Genomic DNA, 25,414 nt, shown 5'->3' with positions numbered 1-25,414 from the left:
CGTTGAAGTTCTGGGAGAAGTGTCTGAGTTTTAATATTTTCATCTAGCGAGGGTGCGTCCATAAGGGGCGCAGGAGCACCGCCCCACCTCTCCTGTCACTCTCTCCTATAGATAGATTCATGCATTGCATGAATCTATCTATAGTCGCCGCTGCCGCCCCCTATTCATGTGCCCGGCCCCTTGACGGGCGCCAGGCATATGAATTACAGCCGCAGGGTTTATTTAGAAGTGCCTGATTGGAGCCATAGGCTCTAATGGGCTTCCTGATTAGCGCCGTGGGCTCTAATAGGCTTCCAAAAGGGTAAACAGCGGGCGCACTGCTGTGCAGTCGCTGATTACTCGGTGGTGTGTTAGGGAAGTGATGTGTTCGGTTCCCTAACACTGATCCACCTCTCAGCCAATTGAGTTTGCGCAGGTCTGGTTACCTGTCACCTGATTGGCTGAAACAGGCGCCGCTATTGGACGCCTTACCGGAGGAGAGGACAGGAGAATTGCAGGAGACGCATTATGGACCCCACTCGTCGCCGTCACCCGCTGCCCCACATGACAGGGTAAGTGCAGAGAAGAAGGCGAGGGGGCACACTGGCAGAATTTGGCACACATTGGGGCACAGCAGCTGCAATTGATGGGTTTTGTGCACCTACACCCCCTTCCTGCCCAGACGAAATTTTAGCTTCCGGCACTGCATCGCTTTAACTGACAATTGCGCGGTTGTGCGACGTGGCTCCCAAACAAAATTGACGTCCTTTTTTTCCCCACAAATAGAGCTTTCTTTTGGTGGTATTTGATCACCTCTGCGGTTTTTATTTTTTGGGCTATAAACAAAAAAAAGAGCGCAAATTTAGAAAAAAAACACAATTTTTTGCTATAATAAATATCCCATTTAAAAAAAAAAAAAATAGTTTTAAGTTTAGGCCGATACGTATTCTTCTACATATTTTTGGTAAAAATAATAAAATCGCAATAAGCGTATAGTGACTGGTTATATTGCCTACAAAATAGGGGGCATAATTATGATTTTTTTATTTATTTATTTTTTTACTTTTTTTTTTTTTTGGGGGACTGCGACATAGCGGACACATCGGACATTTTTGACACATTTTTGGGACCATTCACATTTATACAGTGAACAGTGCTATAAATATGCATTGATTACTGTATAAATATGACTGGCAGGGAACGGGTTAACCACTAGGGGGCGGGGAAGAGGTTATATGTGTAGCCTTGGAGTGTTCTAACTGTAGGGGGGTGACTGTGGGAGGTGACCGATCTGTGTCCCTATGTGCAAGGGACACAGCATCGGTCTGCTCTCCCTGACAGGACGTGGAGCTCTGTGTTTACACACACACACAGCTCCACATCCCTGCTCAGTTACTGGGCAATCGCGGATGCCCGGCGGCCATCGCGGATGCCCGGCGGCAATCGCGGCCGCCGGGCACGCGCATTGTGTTTCCAGTGACGTGACGGGTGCGCGCGTAAGCCCCCTATCGGCTTTAAATGACAGGACGTCATATGACGTCCTGTCAGAACAATAGGGTATTCCGCCCGCCGTCATTTGACGGCGTGCGGTACCCTAGTGGTTAAGCACCAGCCGCCACTGCTTTCATTCACCTGGAAGATCTCAAGTTTTCTATAGAAGACTCTTCCCTGGCAACACTGAGCCAAGGTGGAATGAACCTTAAAGGAAAGGCTTTTAAGGCTTCATTTCCACTGGCGTTTTTACAGCCACTTTTCTGAGCGTTTTTTACAGCTTAAAAACGCCTGTCCATGTTATTCTATGGCATCATGCCCACATAGACGTTTTTGAACTGCAAATGGCATAGGCGTTTTTGAGCTGTAAAAAAAACGCAGGACCAGGGCGTTCTGAAGCTCCAGAGTAGAGCTGTAAAAACGCCAGACGTTAAAACGCTCAAACGCGCAAAAACGCTCAAAACCGCGGCATTTTTTTTTTTTTTTTTTTTACAAAATAAACATGGACAGGCGTTATTAAGCTGTAAAAAAGCCTAACAACAGTGGCTGTAAAAACGCCAGTGGAAATGAAGCCTAAATGTGAACCCCAACTGTGCCGATGCGTCTAATTACCGGTGCGTCTAATTACCGGTCCTAAACCTAGTGAAAGGTAGAAGTTGTGTCAACAGATCTTCACTATGGTGTATCTCTGTAGCAGCCTCCTAGATCTGCTGGGGCTTCTGGTTCCCGAAAAGCTATTGCATATATTTTATTTTTTTAAATCCTTTTACGTAAATCTGTGGCTGGGCTATGGGTATTTACATTTACATGTTCCTAACCAGAAGTCAACTAGTCAAACAACTAAACTTTGAGGATGAAGTCCTTCAAGTCACTTCCTCAGAAGCTCAGCTCCCTTCTCCCAGCCTTGGAATCCTTTTATCTAATATTTTATAAAAACATGGAGCAGGAGCTCTGAGTTGGTTATGCACGGTGAGCTTATCTGCTGAGAGAAGCACTGTGGGAATTTTGAGGATAAATTGCTCCACAGTGCCTTCAACTACAGAGGTCAGATGGGGCCTTGTTTTTAAACTCCTTTACTTCTTGTTCTGATTATGTAAATACTCAAATGTACATATCCTGGACATGGCTTCACTCTTTTATATGTTCCATGCTTTTTCACCAGGTACCCATTCTACATGCTTGCCTGCATAGATATGGATTGGAATCTTCTTACTTGGCTCAGATACACCATTTGGATCCCACTGTACCCACTTGGAGCATTTTCAGAAGGTATGACCCCGGTGGCATTAGAAGGTCTTTCATAGAACTAAGCATTTACTTCCCATTGTAGGTCATTTGGATGTCTCTCGTCCTTTTTCATTGGAAAGGAATGCCATATACTACCTGCCTTGTTAAAAGGCTTAAAGCGGGAGTTCACCCGAAAAAAAAATGTTAACATTAGATTGAGGCAGCGGCAAAATTGCGCGACTTTGAAATCGCACAAGTGTGAAAGGGGCCTAAGGCTTCAAAAATTAAACAAATCCATCAGAGAGAGATAGCAGCAACATTAGGAGTGGCCAAAATCAACAGTTTGGTACAAAATGAACGCACTGCACTAGTGAGCTCAGCAACATAAAAATTGCTGCCACAATTCGCACCGGCTTTGACAAATTTCCTTACATATGATCAACAAACCCCCCCCACAGTAAAAGTTAACTACTACTTATTTAAAGTGGAGGTTCACCCGAAAAGTTAATTTTTAACCTTAGATTTAAGCTCATTTTGTCAAGGGGAATCGGGTATTTTTTTTAAAATCGAAGCCGTACTTACCGTTTTAGAGAGCGATCTTCTCCGCCGCTTCCGGGTATGGGCTGCGGGACTGGACGTTCCTATTTGATTGACAGGCTTCCGGTAGCATCTATCGCGCCACGAGTAGCCGAACGTCGGTGCGGCTCTATACGGCGCCTGCGCACCGATGTTCGGCTACTTTCGGAAAATCGTGACGCGATAGATGCGACCATCGGAAGACTGTCAATCAAATAGGAACGCCCAGTCCCGCAGCCCATACCCGGAAGCGGCGGAGAAGATCGCTCTCTAAAACAGTAAGTACTGCTTCGATTTAAAAAAAACTACCCGATTCCCCTTGACAAAATGAGCTTAAATCTAAGGTTAAAAATTAACATTTCGGGTGAACCTCCACTTTAAATAAGTAGTAGTTAACTTTTACTGTGGGGGGGGGGTTTGTTGATCATATGTAAGGAAATTTGTCAAAGCCGGTGCGAATTGTGGCAGCAATTTTTATGTTGCTGAGCGCACTAGTGCAGTGCGTTCATTTTGTACCAAACTGTTGATTTTGGCCACTCCTAATGTTGCTGCTATCTCTCTCTGATGGATTTGTTATATTTTTGAAGCCTTAGGCCCCTTTCACGCTTGTGCGATTTCAAAGTCGCGCAATTTTGCCGCTGCGATTTTGACAAAACAGTCATACGACTGTGGATCCGACTTTGCCCTGCGTCTTGAACGACTTCAATGACAAGGGATCCGACTTTGATCCCCGAGATAACAGGCACTGTCTGTTTGGTATGAATCAATAGGGGGGAACAATGGCCTTTTCCCGACAACCCTGGCCATTGGTTGTCTATGGGTCTCACATAGGATGGGGGCCGGGATCTGGGGCCCCCTCATGATAGGGGGCTCCCAGATTCCGATAAGCCCCCCTGCCCAGGGTTGTCGGGAAGAGGCCCTTGTCCTCATCAACATGGGAACAAGGTGCTTTGGGGTGGGGCAATAGCACCCACCCCCCATGTCGAGGGCATGCAACCTGGTACTGTTCAGGAGGGGGGGGGGGGGCGCTCGCTTGTCCGCTAACCGGCCGGGCTGCGTGCTCGGATAAGGGTCTGGTATGGATTTTGGGGGGGCCCATGCAGTTTTTGCAGCGTGGGGGTTCCCTTTTAAAATCTATACCGGACCGAAGGGCCTGGTATGCTCTTGGAGGGGGAACCCATGCCGTTTAAAAAAGAAAAACCGTGGAGTTCCCCTTCAAGATCAGAGCACAAGTCGCATGCCAAAGTCGGATCCGTTGATGTCGGATCCGTTGATGTCGGATCCGTTGATGTCGGATCCGTTGATGTCGGTCCGTTGATGTCGGTCCGTTGATGTCGGTCCGTTGATGTCGGTCCGTTGATGTCGGTCCGTTGATGTCGGTCCGTTGATGTCGGTCCGTTGATGTCGGTCCGTTGATGTCGGTCCGTTGATGTCGGTCCGTTGATGTCGGTCCGTTGATGTCGGTCCGTTGATGTCGGTCCGTTGATGTCGGTCCGTTGATGTCGGTCCGTTGATGTCGGTCCGTTGATGTCGGTCCGTTGATGTCGGTCCGTTGATGTCGGTCCGTTGATGTCGGTCCGTTAATGACTTAGTCATGCAAATATGAATGGTAGTCATTGAAAATCATGGAGAATGACTTGTCATGCGATTTTTGCAGCCCCCAATCGCGAGACAAGTTGTATAAGTGTTAAAGGGGCCTTACAATGGCCTGTTTCACTTGCATGGTCAGCTCCTTTGAACGCATTATGTAGGTTCACAGCAAAAGATTCCAAATGCAAATGCCACACTTTAGAATCAACTCCACACCTTTTACCTCCTTGTTTGATGAGGAAATATAGGAGTAGCCCACACCTGGCCATGAAATTGCTTTCGATTGATTTTGTCCAATTACTTTTGGTCCCCTGAAAAAGATCAGGGCCCGGATTCAGAAACAACTTACGACGGCGTATCTCCAGATACGCCGTCGTAAGTATGAATGTGAGGCGTCGTATCTTGGCGCCTGATTCAAAGAATCAGATACGCCGGAATTTGTCCAAGATACGACTGACGTAAGTCTCTTACGCCGTTGTATCTTGGGTGCATATTTACGCTGGCCGCTAGGGGCGCTTCCGTATATTTCCGCGTCGAATATGCAAATGAGGTAGATACGCCGATTCAGAAACGTACTTGCGCCCGTTTGGATTTAGCTACGCCGTTTACGTAAGGCGTCGGTCCGGCGTAACTTTACCCCCTCACAAAGCAGGGGTAAGTCATGTTGGGTATGGACGTCGGAACAGCGTCGTATTTTACGTCGTTTGCGTAAGTCGTACGTGAATGGGGATGGGCGTAGGTTACGTTCACGTCGACTAAGCATTGAGCCGGCGTAACTTAGGGAGAAAATTCGACGTGATACTGAGCATGCGCCGTTCGTTAGGCGCGTCATTTACGTGGGGTCACGATTCATTTCCATACAACACGCCCCCTACCAGCCTACTTTGAATTACGCGGGCTTACGCCGGCCAATTTACACTACGCCGCCGCAACTTACGGAGCAAGTGCTTTGTGAATGCTGCACTTGCCTGTCTAAGTTGCGTCGGCGGCGTAGCGTAAATAGGATACGCTACGCCCGCACAAAGATGCGCCCAGATACGCGAATCTGGCCCCAGGTGGCTAATCTTAAGAGCTGGAATCCCTAAATCCTTCCTCCGATTCAGATGTGAATCCCCCTCAAATTAAACCCGAGAGTGTGCGCTTTCAGCCCATATCCATTATATAACTATATTTTGAATATGTTGTGGTAAATACCTGAAATAAAATTGCGTCTCTGTCCAAATATATATGGACCTAACTGTATATTGGTCCAGTTTGGACCCATGTAAGTATCCATACACATTACCTGTGGGATCACAGTGAAGGTGGACAATCCCCCTAGTAGTTGCCGCTACTACAGTGATCACGGCTGTCTTCCAGCTAATGTGCTGAGTGGCTGCACTGCTGCATAGCAACCAAAAAGGGGGGTTGCTCGTTCGGCACGGGTGCCATTCACAGTACGCTTTGCATTTTTCTCAAAGAATGCAAAGCATTGAGGTGGAGATTGTGACATCATCGCCCCGCCTTTCAACCTCATGCAATCAGAGAACGCCATGGGCCAGATTCAGATAGATCAGCGGATCTTTAGATCCGCGTAATCCATCTGATTTAAGATCCGCCGCCGCAAGTTTTAGAGGCAAGTGAGACAAAACACTTACCTCCAAACTTGCGGCGTATCTTAAATCCCCCGGCGGAATTCAAATTCCGCGGCTAGGGGGAGTGTAGCATTTAAATCAGGCGCGTCCACGCGCCGATTTAAATGCGCCGTCCGCGAATTTTCCCGGCGTGCATTGCTCCCTAGGACGTCATTGGTTTCGGCGTGAGCGTAACTTGCGTCCATCACTTTGGAGAATCGACGTACGCAAACGACGTAAAAAAAAAAAAATTTGACGCGGGAATGACGGCCATACTTAACATTGGCTGCGCCTCATAGAAGCAGGGGTAACTATGCGCCGGGAAAACCCTTACGTAAACGTCGTAAAAACACTGCGTCGTGCCCGCGTACGTTCGTGAATTGGCGTATCTCGCTGATTTACATATTCTCGGCGTAAATCAGCGAGAACGCCCCCAGCGGCCATTTTTAAATTGCAGTTAAGATCCCACGGTGTAACACAGTTACACCTGGCGGATCTTAGGCATATCTATGCGTATCTGATTCTATGAATCAGTCACATAGATACGACCGGCCTAAGTCAGAGATACGACGGCGTATCAGGAGATACACCATCGTATCTCTTTTAGAATCTGGCCCTCTGTGTTCATCTAGAAGAATGAAAGAGTCATCAGTGATGTCATCACGCCCTCCCGCCCATTACGAGTGGCGCCGCCATCTTTACTTGTTTTTGGTTTCAACGCGTACCTTTTTTAGTTTTAATAAAACGGCTCCTTGCTATTATACACTGTGACACTTCGTCTTTTATTTTTGATTGGATACAATTCATTTTTTCTTCCTAAGACCTTTTGTAGTTTATTTGATAAAATGATTTCTAGATATTTTGTCAGGAAGAGTCGGAAAAATTCATTTACAACTCTAATTTCTCTCTTATAGCTGCCGGCGTTGTCCTGTCTATGCCCATCTTCAATAAGACCGGCAAATACAGTTTAAACCTCCCATCACCCCTGAATGTGACCATCAGCTTCTCCGTCTTTCTGTCCATCTACCTGGTACTCCTATTTTTGGGTAAGTGTGTTGTGTTGTCTTGTGTGTGTTGTGTTGTCTTGTGTGTGTTGTGTTGTCTTGTGTGTGTTGTGTTGTCTTGTGTGTGTTGTGTTGTCTTGTGTGTGTTGTGTTGTCTTGTGTGTGTTGTGTTGTCTTGTGTGTGTTGTGTTGTCTTGTGTGTGTTGTGTTGTGTTGTCTTGTGTGTGTTGTGTTGTGTTGTCTTGTGTGTGTTGTGTTGTGTTGTCTTGTGTGTGTTGTGTTGTGTTGTCTTGTGTGTGTTGTGTTGTGTTGTCTTGTGTGTGTTGTGTTGTGTGTGTGTTGTGTGTGTTGTGTGTGTTGTGTTGTGTGTGTGTTGTGTGTGTTGTGTTGTGTGTGTGTTGTGTTGTCTTGTGTGTGTTGTGTTGTCTTGTGTGTGTTGTGTGTTTTTTTTTTTAACCACTTCAGCCTCGGACCATTATGCAGCTAAAGGACCTGGCCACTTTTTGCGATTCGGCACTGCGTCGCTTTAACTGACAATTGCGCGGTCGTGCGACGTGGCTCCCTAACAAAATGTACGTCCTTTTCTCCCCACAAATAGAGCTTTCTTTTGGTGGTATTTGATCACCTCTGCGGTTTTTATTTTTTTGCGCTATAAACAAAAACGGAGCAACAAATTTTGAAAAAATTGCTATTTTTTTAACTTTTTGCTATAATAAATATCCCCAAAAATATATTAAAAAAAAAAAAAATTCCCCTCAGTTTAGGCCGATACGTATTCTTCTACGTATTTTTGGTAAGAAAAAATCGCAATAAGCGTTTGTTGATTGGTTTGCGCAAGAGTTATAGCGTCTACAAAATAGGGGATAGTTTTATGGCATTTTAATTAATGATTGAATTTTTTACTAGTAATGGCGGCGATCAGCGATTTTTTTTTTTTCCGTGACTGCGACATTATGGCGGACACATCGGACACTTTTGACACATTTTTGGGACCATTGTCATTTTTACAGCAAACAGTGTTATAAAAATGCACTGATTACTGTGAAAATGACACTGGCAGTGAAGGGGTTGACCTGTAGGGGGCGCTAAAGGGTTAAGTATTCCCTAATGTGTGTTTCTTACTGTAGGGGGGCGTGGCTGGGCATGTGACATCGCTGATCGTCGTTCCCTATAACAGGGAACAGACGATCAGTGACAGGCTCACTAGGAAGCACGGGGAAGGTTTGTTTACACTCACCTCTCCCCGTTCTTCAGCTCCTGTGACCCGATCGCGCCGTTGGCGCGCTCGCGACCCACGGCTGGGCTTCTTTAAGGGGACGTACCTGTACGTCCATATGCCCAGCCGCGCCATTCTGCCAGCGTATTTAGTCGTGCCACGGTCCTTAAGCAGTTAAACTTATATCCACAAACCTACAATGTACGTTGCGTACATTGTAGGTTTGTGGATATAAGTTTAACTGCTTAAGGACCGTGGCACGACTAAATACGCTGGCAGAATGGCGCGGCTGGGCATATGGACGTACACTAGACTGATGTTAACCACTTGTTGTCTGGGGCATTTTTTTTCATTTTTCTCACGTTACAATCGGCATTTTTTTTGCTAGAAAATAACTTGGAACCCCCAAAACATTAAATATTTCCGGAACGCAGAGGCCCTGGAAATGGTGGCTGTTATAACTAATTATGTCACACTATAATACTGCAGCCGTTTATCCCTTTCATGCCTAAGCCTATTTCTGACATTTCTTGCTTACAAGTTAAAAATCTGTATTTTTTTGGTAGAAAATTACTTGGAACCCCCAAACATTATATATAGTGTATACCGTATTTATTGGGGTATAGCGTGCACCCCTAAAGTTGCCCCGAATTCCTGTGGAAAAAAGATTTTTTGTACTTACAGTTTTGGTGTCTTGTGTGGCGGCCTCATCGTGTCCGGCGTCCGTCTGCGGCTTCGGTTGTCCTCTTCGTCGGGTTCTGCGGCGTCCTCCACACTCGTTTCCCGCGCCGAGTTTGAATACTGCGCCGACATATACCGAGCGCAGTACACTCGTGTATTGTCGGGCAGTCTCGGCTACTCTCGCGCTGACGTCCTGTACGTCCAGGACGTCAGCGCGAGAGGAGCCGAGACTTCCCGACAATACACGAGTGTACTGCGCTCGGTATATGTCGGCGCAGTATTCAAACTCGGCGCGGGAAAGCGGGTATCGGCGTATATCGCGCACCCACGATTTTGCCCTGATTTTCAGGGCAAAAAAGTGCGCGGTATACGCCGATAAATACGGTATGTGTGTGTGTATGTATATGTGTGTGTCTTTGTGTGTATGTATGTATGTATATGTATGTGTGTGTGTGTGTATATATGTATATATATATATACTTTTTTTTTTTATTATATTATAAAAACATTTTTTGCAAAGACCATAGAGAATAAAAAATGGCGATCATTGCAATATTTTATGTCGCACAGTATTTGCGCAGCAGTCTTTCAAATGCTTTTTTTTGTGGGGGGGGGGGGGGGGGGGGATAAGACACTTTCATGAAATAAAAAAAAACTAGACCAATATTTTTGTATAATGTGAAAGATGATGTTACACCGAGTAAATAGATACCAAACATGTCACGCTTTGAAATTGCGCACACTCGTGGACTGGCGACAGTATGGTACCTAAAAATCTCCATAGGCGACACTTTAAATTTTTATTTTTTTTTTTTTTTTATGGTTACCAGGTTAGAGTTAGGCCCCTTTCACACTGGGGCGGGAGGTGCGATGGCGGTATAGCGCCGCTAAAAATAGCGGCGGTATACCGTCTGATTTGCCGCGGGATTCGGCCGCTAGCGGTGCGGTATTAACCACTTCTGCAGAGGCGCGTTGCGGGCGGTACTACCGCGGTTTCCCATTGTTTTAAATGGGAAGGAGTGGTGAAGGAGCGGTATACACGCTGCTCCTCTCACCGCTCCAAAGATGCTGCTGACAGGAGATTTTTTCCTCTCCTGCCAGCGCATCGCCTCAGTGTGAAAGCCCTCGGGCTTCCACATTGAGAAGGCTGAGTAGGAGTTTTTCAGGCGCTGTACCGCCTGCAAAACTCCTCAGTGTGAAAGGGGTCTTACAGAGGAGGTCTAGGGCTAGAATTATTGCTCTGTTTGACTATCGTGGCGATACCTCCTCACATGTGTGGTTTGAACATCGTTTACATTTGCGGGCGTGGCGTGAGTATGCAGGGACGGGGGTGTTTTTTTTTTTTTTTTTTTTTTTTTTTTTTTTACATTGTTCTTTTAAAAAAAAATCACTTTTATTGCTGTCACAGTAATAGGTGGTGACAGGTCCTCTTTATGGAGGGATCGGGGGTCTTAAAGATCCCAAATCCCTCCTTTGCACTTAAAAATATTCAGATCGCCAAAAATGACTATTCGGAATACTGTTTTTTTTTTTTTTTTTTTTTTTTTGGCGCCATTGGAAGCCGCATAAAACCGCAAGTGACGCCTCTGGAATTTTACATCGGAGACCCGATCAGAGCCGTGTCCGGCTTTGTTCGGGTCTTCGGTGGCGGGAGAGGGCCCCCCTCCCCGGTGCCCTCTGCCACTTACCGGAGCCATCAGCAGCGGCGGAGGCGGCGATCGGGTCCTATCTGTGGCTGGGTATGGAGGTGAGTGAAGGGAAGATGGCCCCCACCCGTCTCCATACCATAGCAGGGCGGAAGCGAAGTCAAAACGTCACTTCCACCCATAGCTCTTAAAGGGCCAATTTTCTTTTCTTTTTCTTCTTTTTTTTTTATTGCATTTTAGTGTAAATATGAGATGTGACGTCTTTTTGACCCCCAGATCTCATATATAAGAGGACCTGTCACGCTTTTTTCTATTACAAGGGATGTTTACATTCCTTATAATAGGAATAAAAGTGACACAATTTTTTATTTTTTTTGTTATATAAAGAAAAGTGTAAAAAATAAAAGGTAAAATAAATAAAAAAAAAAAAAATTTTAAACGCACCCTGTTCCGCCGAGATCGCGTGCAGCAGCGAATGCATACGTGAATAGCGCCCGCATATAAAAACGGTGTTCAAACCACACATGTGAGGTATTGCCGCAATCATTGGAGCGAGAGCAATAATTCTAGCCCTAGACCTCCTCTGTAACTCAAAACATGCAACCCGTAGAATTATTTTTTAAACAATTCAATACCAGGCACTTGCGCACCTTCCTGCCCAAGCCAATTTTCAGCTTTCAGCACTGTCGCAATTTGAATGACAATTTTTTTTTATCATTTTGTTCCCACAAATCGACTTTTCTTTTTGGTGGTATTTGATCACCTCTGCAATTTTTATTTTTTGCGCAACAAATAAAAAAATTTCGCTTTTCTTTGTTTCTGTAAAAAAAAAAAAATTGTAAATAGGTACGTTTTCTTCTTCAATGATGGGCACTGATATGGCGGCACTCATATAGGTGGCACTGATGGGTACTTGGGGGTGGCACTGATGGGTACTTGGGGGTGGCACTGATGGGTACTTGGGGGTGGCACTGATGGGTGGACACTGATGGGCTTGGATAGGCACTGAGGTGGCACTGATGATACTGATGGGTGGCATTGCTGGGCATCACTTGTTTTATATTGACCATAATGTTTCCAGTCAGTGCCCATTTGTGGGTACCGATTGGCATAGATTGTGCTTATTTTTTCATATGTTGGTGCCCATAGGGTACATACCTGGTGGTCCTGGGCAGCATAATGGTGGTGCTGGGCGGGTATGCGCTGATAAACAATCAACGCAGACCACCCTGTCAGGAGAGCCGCCGATCGAAGGCTCTTCCTGTTTACATCATGATCAGCCGTGATTGGACATGGCTGATCACGTGGTAAAGATCCTCCGCCGGAGGCTCTTTATCGAGATCGGTGTAGCGGTGTGTCAGACTGACCCACTGCACCACCGATCGCCGCGATGCACGCCCCCCCCCCAGGTGTGCGGCGGCTGTTATTCTGCTGGACGTCATATGACGTCCAGTCAGGATAACGCAACCAATTCCCGGACGTCAATCTGCTATTGACCGGGCGGGAAGTGGTTAAACATCGCCTATGGAGATTTTTAAGGGTAAAAGTTTGGCGCCATTCTACAAGTGGGTGCAATTTTAAAGCGCGACATGTTGGGTATCAATTTACTCAGCGTAACATTATCTTTCACAATATATAAAAAAAATTGGCCTAACTTTACTGTTGTCTTATTTTTTAATTTAAAAAAAAGTGTTTTTTTTTTTTAAAAAGTGCGATTGTAAAACCGCTGCGTAAATAACGGTGTGACAAAAAATATTGCAATGACCGCCATTTTATTCTCTAGGGTGTTAAAAAAAAAAAAAAAAAATGTATCATGTTTGGGGGTTCTAAGTAATTTTCTAGCAAAAATGTCATTGTTTTAAATTTGTAAACATAAAATTTGAAAAAAGAGGCTCTGTCCTTAAGCGGTTAAATCCTGTTTGCCTGCAATTCCGTCATCCTAAAATCGGTTTTCTCGTTTTTCTCTCCCAACAGGTCTCGCCATCAATTTCCGTCACTTATACAGGCAGAGGCGCAAGCGTCTGGGGAGCCGGAAAAGGAAGACGGCATAATTGTTTTTTTTTTTTTTATATATATAGTGATTGGGAGAAGGTTTTTTTGTTTAATTACCCCAAATCTTTTCTTGTTTTACTCCTTAGTCCAGGGGGGAGGCAACCTCTCCCCTCCAGCTGAAACTACTAATCCCATCATGCCGCTGCCTCTAGGAGTCATGCCTGTGATTGTCGGGGTCTTGCAATGCCTCATGGGACTTGTAGTTTCACCACAGCTGGAGGGCCGAGGTTGTCCTGATCCCTGCCTTAGTACATTGTTCAGTTGTGTGTTGTGTGTGTTTTGTTTTGTTTTGTTTTTTTCTTTTACTTTCTGGGACCACAAAGGTCGAAGGGCATTGCTACTGAAAGCTGAACAGTAGAAAGGGATTGATTGAGTGTAATGAGCAATTATCACTTACCTGTGAGCCACCTACTGACCTCCACATTTATAGGTGGATTCAGAAAGACTTAGGCCGGCGTTTCAGTAGATACGCCGGCCTAAGTCTGAATCTGCGCCGACGCAAATTTTAAGCGTATTCTGGTAACCAGGTACGCTTAAATTAGGCTAAGAGACGAGCGGCGTAAGTGTCTTACACCGTCGTATCTTAAAGTGTCATTTTTAGTTTGGCCGCTATGTGGCGCTTCCATTGCGTTCGGCGTAGAATATGTAAATGAATTAGATACGCCGATTCACGAACGTACGCCCCGGCCGACGCAGTACAGATACGCCGTTTACGTAAGGCATTTTCAGGCGTAAAGTTATTCCATCAAATAGCTGGACTAGTAATGTTAAGTATGGCCGTCGCTCCCGCATCCGAATTTTTTAATTTTTACGTCGTTTGGGCAAGTCGTCCGTGAATAGGGCTGGACGTAATTCACGTCGAAACCAATACGTCCGTGCGGCGTACTTTGCCACAATGCACACTGGGATATGTACATGGACGGCGCTCGTAAAAAAACGTCAATCGCGTCAGGTCACAGTTAATATACATAAAACACGCCCCCCACATCCTCCATTTGAATTAGGCGCGCTTACGCCGGCCCCATTTACGCTATGCCGCCGTAACTTAGCAGGCAAGTACTTTGTGAATACAGTACGTGCCTTGCAAACTTACGTCAGCGTAGTGTAAATACGATACGCTATGCCGCCGCAACGATGAATCCAGCTATTAATCTTTATTTGTGCCACAGCCTGTTCTCCTGCACCATGGCTTCCCCTAAAAAGGCCATTTACTTCTTCCACCTATCAACTGGAATTTACTATAGAATGCTTATTTTCTTACATTAGATTGTATACATGTGATACATGTGATTTCTGCAGGGGGTGGGAAGGAGAATACGAGAGGCCAGTACTGAATAAAGGGGGGGAGGGGCGGCATTTGGAGGATTTAAAATCGCCCTTATTATAGTTCTAATACCAGAATAATCTCTCCCTTTAAAGTGGATGTTCACCCAAAAAACAAGTATATAACATTACATTCAGTATACCTCAAACATGTACAGTATGCCGTTTTTTTTGGGGGGGGGGGGTGTACATACGGTATTATCGGTATTTTCCTCCCGGCTTCCGGGTACTCGCTCCCGCGGGAGTGGGCGTTCCTGTGCAGTGCCGCAATGTCATCTGGGACTTCGCCCAGATGATTGACGTGCCTGAGAAATGCCCCCTCCCGGGCGGATAAGGCGTGTCACGACTTTCCAAAAGTAGCTGAACCGCGATTCTGCTCTATACGGTGCCTGCGCAGTCGGCTCTATACGACGCATTCGGCTCTATACGACGCCTGCGCAGTCGGCTCTATAGGGCGCCTGCGCAGTCGGCTCTATAGGGCGCCTGCGCAGTCGGCTCTATAGGGCGCCTGGGCAGTCGGCTCTATAGGGCGCCTGGGCAGTCGGCTCTAAAGGGGGCCTGGGCAGTCGGCTCTAAAGGGGGCCTGGGCAGTCGGCTCTATAGGGTGCCTGGGCAGTCGGCTCTATAGGGTGCCTGGGCAGTCGGCTCTATAGGGTGCCTGGGCAGTCGGCTCTATAGGGTGCCTGCGCAGTCGGCTCTATAGGGTGCCTGCGCAGTCGGCTCTATAGGGCGCCTGCGCAGTCGGCTCTATAGGGCGCCTGCGCAGTCGGCTCTACATGGCTCCTAGTCGGTGCGCAGGCGCCGTATAGAGCCGGCTCGCGGTTCGGCTACTTTCGGAAAGTCGGGACTCGCCTTATCCGCCGGGGGGAGTTTTGCTCAGGCACGTCAATCATATGGGCGAAGTCCCAGAGGACATTGCGGCACTGCACAGGAACGCCCAGTCCCGCGGGAGCGAGTACCCTGAAGCCGGGAGGAAAATACCGATAATACCGTATGTACACCCCCCCCCCCCCAAAAAAAAAAAAAAAAGTCATACTGTACGTGTTTGAGGTATACAGAATGTAATGTTAGATACTTGTTTTTTGGGTGAACCTCCGCTTTAAGGCCTGAGTCACACCTATGCAGTTTGCATATTCCTGGTGCATTTCTGCGGTTTTTTCAATACACGTTTTTGATCCATTGAAGTCTATGGAACCAAAAACCAGAAAAAGAGTCCCTGGCCCTTTCCATAAAATGCACAGATGTGAACTACATGTTATATAGACTGCAGTGCGTTTCTGCAAAACTAAAAACGCACAAAAAAGAAAAAAATGCGAACCAGGCCTTATACTGGATTTGCACTTTTGCCATTGTTTGCAGCTGCTTAAAACCACCAAATATTTTTTATTTTTTAAGCAAAGGCCCTAGAAAATAAAATGGTAGGTGTTGCATTTTTTTTTCTTTTGTCACACTGTATTTGCACAGTGGTTGATGAATTTTAGTGAACACAAACCACAATATAATACCCAATTGTGTCCCAGGAAGCCGATGCTACCAGTCGCACCAGAACCCCCAACATTTTATTGAGAGACAGAGCGAGAGATTATATATATTATTATTTTTTTAACCACTTAAGACCCGGACCATTTTGCAGCTAAAGGACCTGCCCAGTTTTTGCGATTCGGCACTGCGTCTCTTTAACTGACAATTGCGCGGTCGTGCGACGTGGCTCCCAAACAAAATTGGCGTCCTTTTTTCCCCACAAATAGAGCTTTCTTTTGGTGGTATTTGATCACCTCTGCGGTTTTTATTTTTTGCGCTATAAACAAAAATAGAGCGATAATTTTGAAAAAAATGAAATATTTTTTACTTTTTGCTATAATAAATATCCCCCAAAAATATAAAAAAACACATTTTTCCTCAGTTTAGGCCGATACGTATTCTTCCTATTTTTGGTAAAAAAAATCGCAATAAGCTTTAATCGGTTTGCGCAAAATTTATAGCGTTTACAAAATAGGGGATAGTTTTATTGCATTTTTATTCATTTTTTTTTTTTTATTTTTTTTTACTACTAATGGCGGCGATCAGCTTTTTTTTTTTGTGACTGCGACATAATGGCGGACACTTCGGACAATTTTGACACATTTTTGGGACCATTGTAATTTTCACAGCAAAAAATGCATTTAAATTGCATTGTTTATTGTGAAAATGACAGTTGCAGTTTGGGAGTTAACCACAGGGGGCGCTGTAGGAGTTAGGGTTCACCTAGTGTGTGTTTACAACTGTAGGGGGGTGTAGCTGTAGGTCTGACGTCATCGATCGAGTCTCCCTATAAAAGGGATCACTCGATCGATGCAGCTGCCACAGTGAAGCACGGGGAAGCCGTGTTTACATACGGCTCTCCTCGTTCTTCAGCTCTGGGGAGCGATCGCGATGGAGCGGCTATAGCCGCGCCGTCGTCCCGGATCGCTCCCCGCGGGAAGCCGACCGCCGAATTTACCGGGGGGGGGAGGGGTGTCCCGATCGTAAGGGCAGGGACGTACAGGTACGCCAATGTGCCTGTACGTGCCATTCTGCCGACGTATATGTACATGCGGCGGTCGGGAAGCGGTTAAGTGGTTAAGCATAGGATGCATTAAGGTGAAAAGAAACACAAAATTTTACAACCCCTTTTAAGCCTAGATTTGCTTCTAAACTGAAAGGGTTTGGCTGTAAAGGTTTGATCACAACGTACTCCGTTTCCTTTTTTGGAAATAGACTTCAGCAACACCAAGGGGTCCGTTTACAATTTTTTTAAATTAGCAAAGTCCTCCATCCAGCAAACCTACATTCCTTTTATGCGAATTGGGGGGGGGGGGGGGAGGGAGGGAGAGTTCTTCAGGCTATTTTATCTTCTGAACGAATGTTCTTTAGGCCATTTTCTCTTCTTGTGTGTTCATGTATGAGGAGCAGAAGTAAAATACTGCATTATAGCCACTAGATGGCGCTGATGGGCATTGGAAATAGATACGTATTCTAACAAGAGATACAATGTAACGATTCTAGAGAACGATGGAGGGAATTGGTGAACAATATAATCGTCGGATCAATAGATCCCCCTGCATCGCTTAGGTAACCCTACAGAGAAACTCCGCCCTAATCGTACCTTGGGTTCTGTTCATCCCCTGTGTAGCATGGACACACATTGTATAAAGATCCCAGACTACTTGAATATTCATCAGCAGGTTCTGACAATGTATGATGAGGATGTACTAAATACGTTCCCTGTTATAATAAATAGAAATTCTATTTTTGGGTAGCACTGTATTCATTCTAACTGCAATTACGTCATAGAGCCGACATCCAGACATCCATTGAATCTTCTCACCCAGTGTCATTAAATCTCGTGCTTTACCCCAAACTGTCCTCTGTGTGGTGTTCTTACTCGGGTCCCTCGTATGAAAAGGAAATGACCATTTTTAAAGTGTTAATTTGGTGCATACCGTATTTATCTGCCTATAGCGCGCACCCCTAATCTAGAAGGGAAATGCCTGGGGAAAAAAATGAATTACTTACAGTTTTGGTGTCTTGCCCGGCGTCCATCGGCGGCCTTGTTCGGTCCGGCGTCCGTTTGCGGCCTTCCTTGCGGCGTCCGTCCAGGTGTCCATCTGCGGCTTCCTCGCGGCGTCCGTCCAGGTGTCCGTCTGCGGCTTCCTCGCGGCGTCCGTCCAGGTGTCCGTCTGCGGCGTCCGTCCAGGTGTCCGTCTGCGGCTTCATCGCGGCGTCCGTCCAGGTGTCCGTCTGCGGCTTCCTCGTGGCGTCCGTCTGCGGCGTCCGTCCAGGTGTCCGTCTGCGGCTTCCTCGCGGCATCCGTCCAGCTGTCCGTCTGCGGCTTCCAGTCCAGTCCTCCATCCAGACGTTGCCCGGGGTTGCGGCGGTGTTTGTTTTTGAATTATGCACCAACCAAAGAGGAGCCGGATTTCCTGTTTGTTCGGCTTCTCTCGGCTCCTCTTGCGTGGCTGCGGGCGGAGCCAAGCGCGCAGTACACTCGGCTCGGCTCTAGGCTGCTGCGCTCCGCGCCTAATTAAAAAAAAACACCGCTGCAGCAGTATCGGCGTATATCGCGCACTCACGATTTTCCCCTGATTTTAAGGGGTAAAAAGTGTGCGGTATACGCCGATAAATATGGTATTTCATTCCTTTTTTTGTTTTTTATAAATTGTTTGCCTATTTACCACTTACAGACCGAACCTCCGCTTTTTGGATCCCTCCCCCCCCCCCTCCGGTTTCACATTTGGCACCTTTCAGTGGGGTGGGGGGTGCAGATACCTGTCTGAGACAGGTATTTGCACCACTTCCGGGTTCGGCAACCCCCCTGCTGACTTCTGGGAAGCCCGAAGGCTTTCACACTGAAGCGGTGCGCTAGCAGGACCGCTCCAAAAGTCCTGCTAGCTGCATCTTTGGAGCGGTATAGGAGCGGGGTGTTTACCGCTCCTTCCCATTGATATCAATGGGAGACTGCGGTAATACCGCCCACATTGCGCCTCTACAGAGGCGCATTGCGGGTGGTATTAACCCTTTTTCAGCCGCTAAGGGGGGGTTAAAACCGCACCGCTAGCGACCGAATATTGCGGTAAATACGGCGGTATATCAGCGCTAAAAATCATGCCGTCACCGCACCTCCACTGCCCCATGTGAAAGGGGCCTAAGAGCTGTGAAAATGTGGAACAGACTCCCTCCAGAGGTGGTTCTGGCCAGATCAGTAGATTGCTTTAAGAAAAGTCTGGATACTTTCCTAAATGTACAGAATATAACTAAGTACTGAGATTTGTAGGTAAAGTTGATCCGGGAAAATATCCAATTGCCTCTCGGGGGATCAGGAAGGAATTCTTTCCCCTGCTGTAGCAAATTGGATCTCATGCTCTGCTGGGGTTTTTTGCCTTCCTCTGGATCAACTGGGGGTATAGAATTGTGTATATGGGATTGTAAGATATTATTATTTATGGTTGGACTTGTGTCTTTTTTTTTTTTTTTGACTATGGGCCAGATTCAGAGAGAACTTACACCGAAGTATCTGTTGATACGCTGCGCAAGTTCTAGGATGCGCCGTCGTATCTATGCGCCTGATTCAGGAAACCAGATACGCCTGAATTTTGGCATAAGTCTCCTACGCCGTCGTATCTTGGGCGCATATTTACGCTGGCCGCAAGGGGCGCTTCCATTGATTTACGCGTCGAATATGTAAATGAGCAAGATACGCCGATTCACGAACGTACTTACGCCTGTTGCAGTAATCTACGATGTTTACGTAAGGCGTACGTCCGGCGTAAGTTTACCCCTCATAAAGCAGGGGTAAGTCATGTACGTCGGAACAGTCGTCGTATTTTACGTCGTTTACGTAAGTCGTACGTGAATGGCGCTGGGCGTAGGTTACGTTCACGGCGTAGGCATTGAGCCAGCGTATCTTAGGGAGTATATGCGACGTGATTCTGCGCATGCGCCGTTCGTACAGCCATTCATTTACATGGGGGTCACGATTCATTTTAATACAACACGCCCACTACCTGCCTACTTTGAATTAGGCGGGCTTACGCCGGCCTATTTACGTTACGCTGGCGTAAATATGGGAGCAAGTGCTTTGTGAATACTTGGCTTGCCTCTCAATGTTACGTCTCATATGCGCTACGCCGGCACAAAGATACGCCAATGTACCTGAATCTGGCCCTATGTCTGCAGCTGCGGGCATCATTCCGGTATAACCCCCGAAAGCCGAGGCCGCATGTGTGTGAACGCTCGGCGGCAAGGGGTAAAATGCATTTCATATTATTAATTTGAAAATGATGTACAGAGAGAAGAAATAAAAAAAAAAACAGACACAAATCTGGTAAAAAATGTTCTTTGACAAAAAATAATTCTACACATTGAATTCATTATAAAACCGCTCTGGTTTCATACCAATGTATAAAAAAAAAAAAAAACATTACATATATACACAATACATGAGGCTTGTTAAAACCATAAATATACATTGTGAAGTAGAAAGGGGGGGGGGGGGGTCACCACTACATCCAGATACTCGCCCCCCCATTGTACACGAGTCACAGACTTCACTTTGCTGGATTCAGAGCTCTGCTTCCGTCTCAGTCCAAAAACATTGTTGCTCAATCACAGACAGCAATAACAACTGACAGGGGTTCTAATCCATCTCCACACTGAAAAAAAATCATTAAATGGGGTTTTGTTCATTTTCGTTTTTTTTATAAATATTTGAAAAAATCCAGAAGATCGAAAATTCACACCTTGAGGAAATGCTACAAATCCTGCATTTGGTGGCATCGTGCAACTCGCCAGTCCCTTAGGCCGGCTTCACATAGGCTTCAGCTTGTGTGTGAACAGTAAAGCTTCGGTGCAACATTTGCAGAGCTTTTAGCAAGCTTTCTTGGCCCCAGACCATTATGCAGGTAAAGGACCTGACCCCTTTTTGCAATTCGGCACGGCGTCGCTTTAACTGACAATTGCGCGGTCGTGGCTCCCAAACTAAATTGGCGTCCTTTTTTTTTTCCAGAAATAGGAGATTTCTTTTGGTGGTATCTGATCACCTCTCAGGTTTTTATATTTTGTGCCATAAACAAAAATAGATCGACAATTTAAAAAAAAAAAAATGCAATTTTTTTTACTATAATAAATATCCCCAAAAAATATATAAAAAAAACAATTTTTCCTCAGTTTAGGCCGATACGTATTCTTCTACATAAAATGCAATTTTTTTTACTATAATAAATATTTCCTCAGTTTAGGCCGATACGTATTCTTCTACATATTTTTGTTTTAAAAAAAAAAAATATCGCAATAAGCGTTTATTGATTGGTTTGCGCAAAAGTTATTGCATCTACAAAATAGGGGATAGTTTTATTGCATTTTTTATTAATTATTTTTTTACTAGTAATGGCGGCGATCAGCGATTTTTTTTGTGACTGCAAAATTATGGCGGACACATCGGACACATTTTTGGGACCATTGTCATTTTCACAGCGAAAAGTGCTATAAAAATGCACCGAGTACTGTGAAAATGACAATGGCAGTGAAGGGGTTAACCACTAGGGGAGCTGAAGGGGTTAAGTGTGTCCTATTGTGCGTTTTTTAGGGCCCATTCACACCTGAGCGTTTTGTAGCCTGAAGCCCGAGGGGAAAAAAAATCCATTATTCTCAACGGAGATGGTTCACATCTCCACTCCAAAACACGCGAATTGGGCGTTCTTGAACATTTGTATTCCCATGGAAACGCTCGATTCAAGCGTCTAGCGCGACAAGGAGTGTTTCTACGGGCGTTTTGACGCTTTAATCTGTTCGGTAAAATAGAATATTCACCCAGGAAGATTAAAAAACAAATCTACAAACATAGCAACAAATGATGAAAGAGATGATCATTTTTCCTATTGGCTAAAATAAAAAAAACAACGAAGTTCAAAAACGTCGGACAACGCTGTATGCAAACGTCCAAATACATGCAACAAAACATGCTCAAAAATGCTACGCTCAGGTGTGAATGGGGCCTTACTGTAGCCTTACATGGCTGGACGTGTGACGTCACTGAGAGCCTCGGAAATATTCGGGGACAGCTCGGCTGATCTCAGAAACAGCATTTCCAAGTGATTCTGAGTATTTCTGAACTTCTTCAAACCATTCCGAGTGTCACCAGCACACCCCCCCCCCCCCGCACCTCTGGCCAAATGCGGTACTACACACCCTATTATCTTGAATTCTGCTTGTTTTGCGAGATAACACTCGCAAACCGAGTCAGAATTAGAAAAAAAAAAAAAAGCTTGTCTTTCAAAACGCTCATTAACCGCGTTGCTCGTAAACCAAGGTGTGTGAACAGCGATTCTGTAAAGCAGACGATCCATACAGTGATGTGAAAACAATCCCTTGGTGCACTGCTAAAATCGCCAAAAAAAAGTGTTGCTGCACGTTCATTTTCATTCAGGTTTGCGTTTTTTGAATAGCGCAATATACACTAAAGTGGAGTTTCCATCCCAATATTTTTTTTTCATTATTGTGCTCATTAGACCTAAAAAAAAAATTTAAAATAAATAAAAAATGTTTACTCATCTGGAAATGCCTGTTGCTATGCGGTCCCATGAAATCTGCCTTTGGAATCACCTAGGATTCTGACATCTCCCTCTAATGCTCCTGGGAAATGTGTGTCATCATTTCCCAGGATGCAGTGCGCTACCCAATTATCACTCCCCATCCAAGACTTCCAGGAAGTAAGTGCTTGTGGGCTTCACAATGCCCACAAGCAAAATGACAACGGTGTGGACATAGTTTATATCTTTTTTGAATAACTATGCGGAGTGGCGGCGGATTGTAAAATAGTATTCTGATACATATTTTTGGTAAAAAAAACAAAATCCCAAAAAGTGTAGATTGATTGTTTTGTTTTCTTTCCATTGTTTTTACTGGTAATGGCGGCGATCAGCGATTTTTAATCAGGATTGCAGCGGACAAATCTGACACTTTTTGGGGACCGGTGACACCAATCAAATGATTAATATCTATTGCCTGAAATGACGTACAGTTACGTTGTTTTGCACAACAGAGCTGCCCTGCCGCAGTATATATGCGGTGGGCGGTATTTTAAGTGGTTTACCGCTTAAGGACCGCCGCATGACTAAATACGTCGGCAGAATGGCACGGCTGGGCATATGGACACACAGGTACGTCCCCTTTAAGAAGCCCAGCCGGCGGCGCGCTCGCAACCCAGTCCTGTGCTCCGTGACCGCGCCCACGGGACCCGATCGCCGCCGGTGTCCCGCGATCGGGTCACAGAGCTGAAGAACGGGGAGAGGTAAGTGTAAACAAACCTTTTCCTGTGCTTCCTAGTGAGCCTGTCACCGATCGTCTGTTCTCAGGCTGTCATAGGGAACGACGATCAGTGACGTCACACGCCCCCCCTACAGTAAGAAACACACATTAGGGAACACTTAACCCCTTCACTGCCATTTGCACAGTAAATCAGTGCATTTTTATAGCACTGTGTGCTGTAAAAAGGACAATGGTGTCAAAAGTGTCCGCCTTAAAAAAAAAAAAAAAACGCTGATTGCCGCCATTACTAGTAGTAAAAAAAAAAAAAGCCCCTATTTTGTAGACGCTATAACTTTTGCGCAAACCAATCAAAAAAAAATGCTTATTGCGTTTTTTTTTTTAACCAAAAATATATAGAAGAATACGTATCGGCCTAAACTGAGGGGAAAAAAAGTTTTTTTTTTTTTATATAGTTTTCGGGATATTTATTATAGAAAAAAGTAAAAAAATATTGATTTTTTTCTTAAAAATGTACGCTTTATTTTTGTTTATAGCGCAAAAAAAAAAAAAAACGCAGAGGTGATCAAATACCACCAAAAGAAAGCTCTATTTGTGAAAAAATAAAAAAAACACAACGCCAATTTTGTTTGGGAGCCACGTCGCACGACCGCGCAATTGTCAGTTAAAGCGACACAGTGCCGAATTGCAAAAACTGTCCGGGTCCTTTAGCTGCATAATGGCCTGTGGGTGAAGTAGTTAAGAAAGCTGCTAGCAGGCTTCAAAAATCATTGAACTCATGCTTGCTTAAAAGTTTCAGCAGCAGTCCCATTCGGATCCGTGTTGAACATTTACAAACTGGAACTGAATGGTACTTTGGAAGCTTTGCCCAAGCTCGCCGTTCACATGGCTCTTATACAAGGCTGAAGCCTGTTGCTTTGAAATTTAGAATGCATGGTAAAAGCTCAGACTTTGCCACTATGGTGTTCTATCGAGACCTGCCAGAAAAATGTATTCTGGACTTAAGCCTGGTACACACGATCTGATTTTCTGCAGACAAAAGCGTAGGACTTTTGTCCGAAGGGCGTTGGCTGTGAACACGTATTGCATACCAAACGGCAAAGAATTGTCGGCCAACAAAAACAAAACTACGTGTTTTCCAGCTCTTTAGCGCCACCCTTTGGGCACCTTCTGCTACTGTTGCGTTATGGTGAACATTGCTTCGGAGAATTCTCGTCGGATAATCCGATCGTGTATACCAGGGATATGCAATTAGCGGACCTCCAGCTGTTGCAGAACTACAAGTCCCATCAGGCATAGCAAGACTCTGACAGCCACAAGCATGACACCCAGAGGCAGAGGCATGATGGGACTAGTTTTGCAACAGCTGGAGGTCCGCTAATTGCAAATCCCTGGTGTATACGAAGGCTTTAGGAGGAGGTTTGCCACACGTTCAGCAATGAGCCCTCTATAGTAAAAATGAATGGTTTTCTTTCTGGTCAAACAGAAGTTCTAAACCAGGGGTCTCACACCGGCGGCCCTCCAGCTGTTGCAGAACTACAAGTCCCATGAGGCTTTGCAAATCTGACAGTTACAAGCATGACTCCTACAGGCAGAGGCATAATGGGACTTGGCCCTCCAGCTGTTGCGGAACTTCATGCCTCTGCCTGTGGGGAGTCATGCTTGCAACTGTCAGCTTTGCAATGCCTCGTGGGACTTGTAGTTCTGCAACAGCTGGGGGGCCACCAGTTTGAGACCCCTTGCTCTAAACCAGGAGTTGTCCTGATACTAGCATCGGGGCCGATACCGAGCCTTTGTATGAGTACTTGGAGAAATGCTCCCGATGCTAGATCCGATACCCGGTACCGGAAGTAGGCGGATGGAGAGGGAGCGGAGATCGGTCTGGCGGCAGTGTAGCAAAGTGGGTAAGCTAGCCGGTGCAGGGGCGCCGCCGCATATTCCGGTGACCGGAGCCGTCACATTCAGTACAGGAAGCGCCGTTCCGTGTCATCGTCAGAAGGGTAAACATCACGGCGGCCATCTTGGTACACCCTGCACTCGGCTGCAGTAAGCCAGCAGCGGAGATCTCGTTGCACCCAGCTCATATAGTTCGGGCTGGGTGTAAAAAGATGGCCGCTGCTGGCTTACTGCAGCCGAGTGCAGGGTGTACAAATATGGGCGTCACTGCACAGAACTTACTAGAAGTTCAAGGACATGAATGATGAAAGGAAGGATTTTGCAATGCTATATGTCAAA

The 25,414-nt window shown here is 45.7% G+C and overlaps 1 protein-coding gene across 1 annotated transcript in view; it reads left to right on the top strand.

Annotated features, from left to right (window-relative positions):
- Positions 1–13,577, top strand: part of HACD3 (3-hydroxyacyl-CoA dehydratase 3) — a 50,054-nt gene extending 36,477 nt beyond the window's left edge. The window contains exons 9-11 of the mRNA XM_040342282.1: positions 2,633–2,739; positions 7,391–7,522; positions 12,998–13,577. Of these exons, the coding sequence (XP_040198216.1) occupies positions 2,633–2,739; positions 7,391–7,522; positions 12,998–13,074 (316 nt within the window). The 3' untranslated portion in view covers positions 13,075–13,577. The remainder of the gene's footprint in view (positions 1–2,632; positions 2,740–7,390; positions 7,523–12,997) is intronic.
- The last annotated feature ends 11,837 nt before the right edge of the window (positions 13,578–25,414 follow it).

This window comes from Rana temporaria, chromosome 3, assembly GCF_905171775.1.
Source record: "Rana temporaria chromosome 3, aRanTem1.1, whole genome shotgun sequence".
In the NCBI taxonomy this organism is placed as follows: domain Eukaryota; kingdom Metazoa; phylum Chordata; class Amphibia; order Anura; family Ranidae; genus Rana; species Rana temporaria.
The sequence above is the reverse complement of the archived record's forward strand: the minus strand, read 5'-3'. Positions and strand labels throughout refer to the sequence as shown.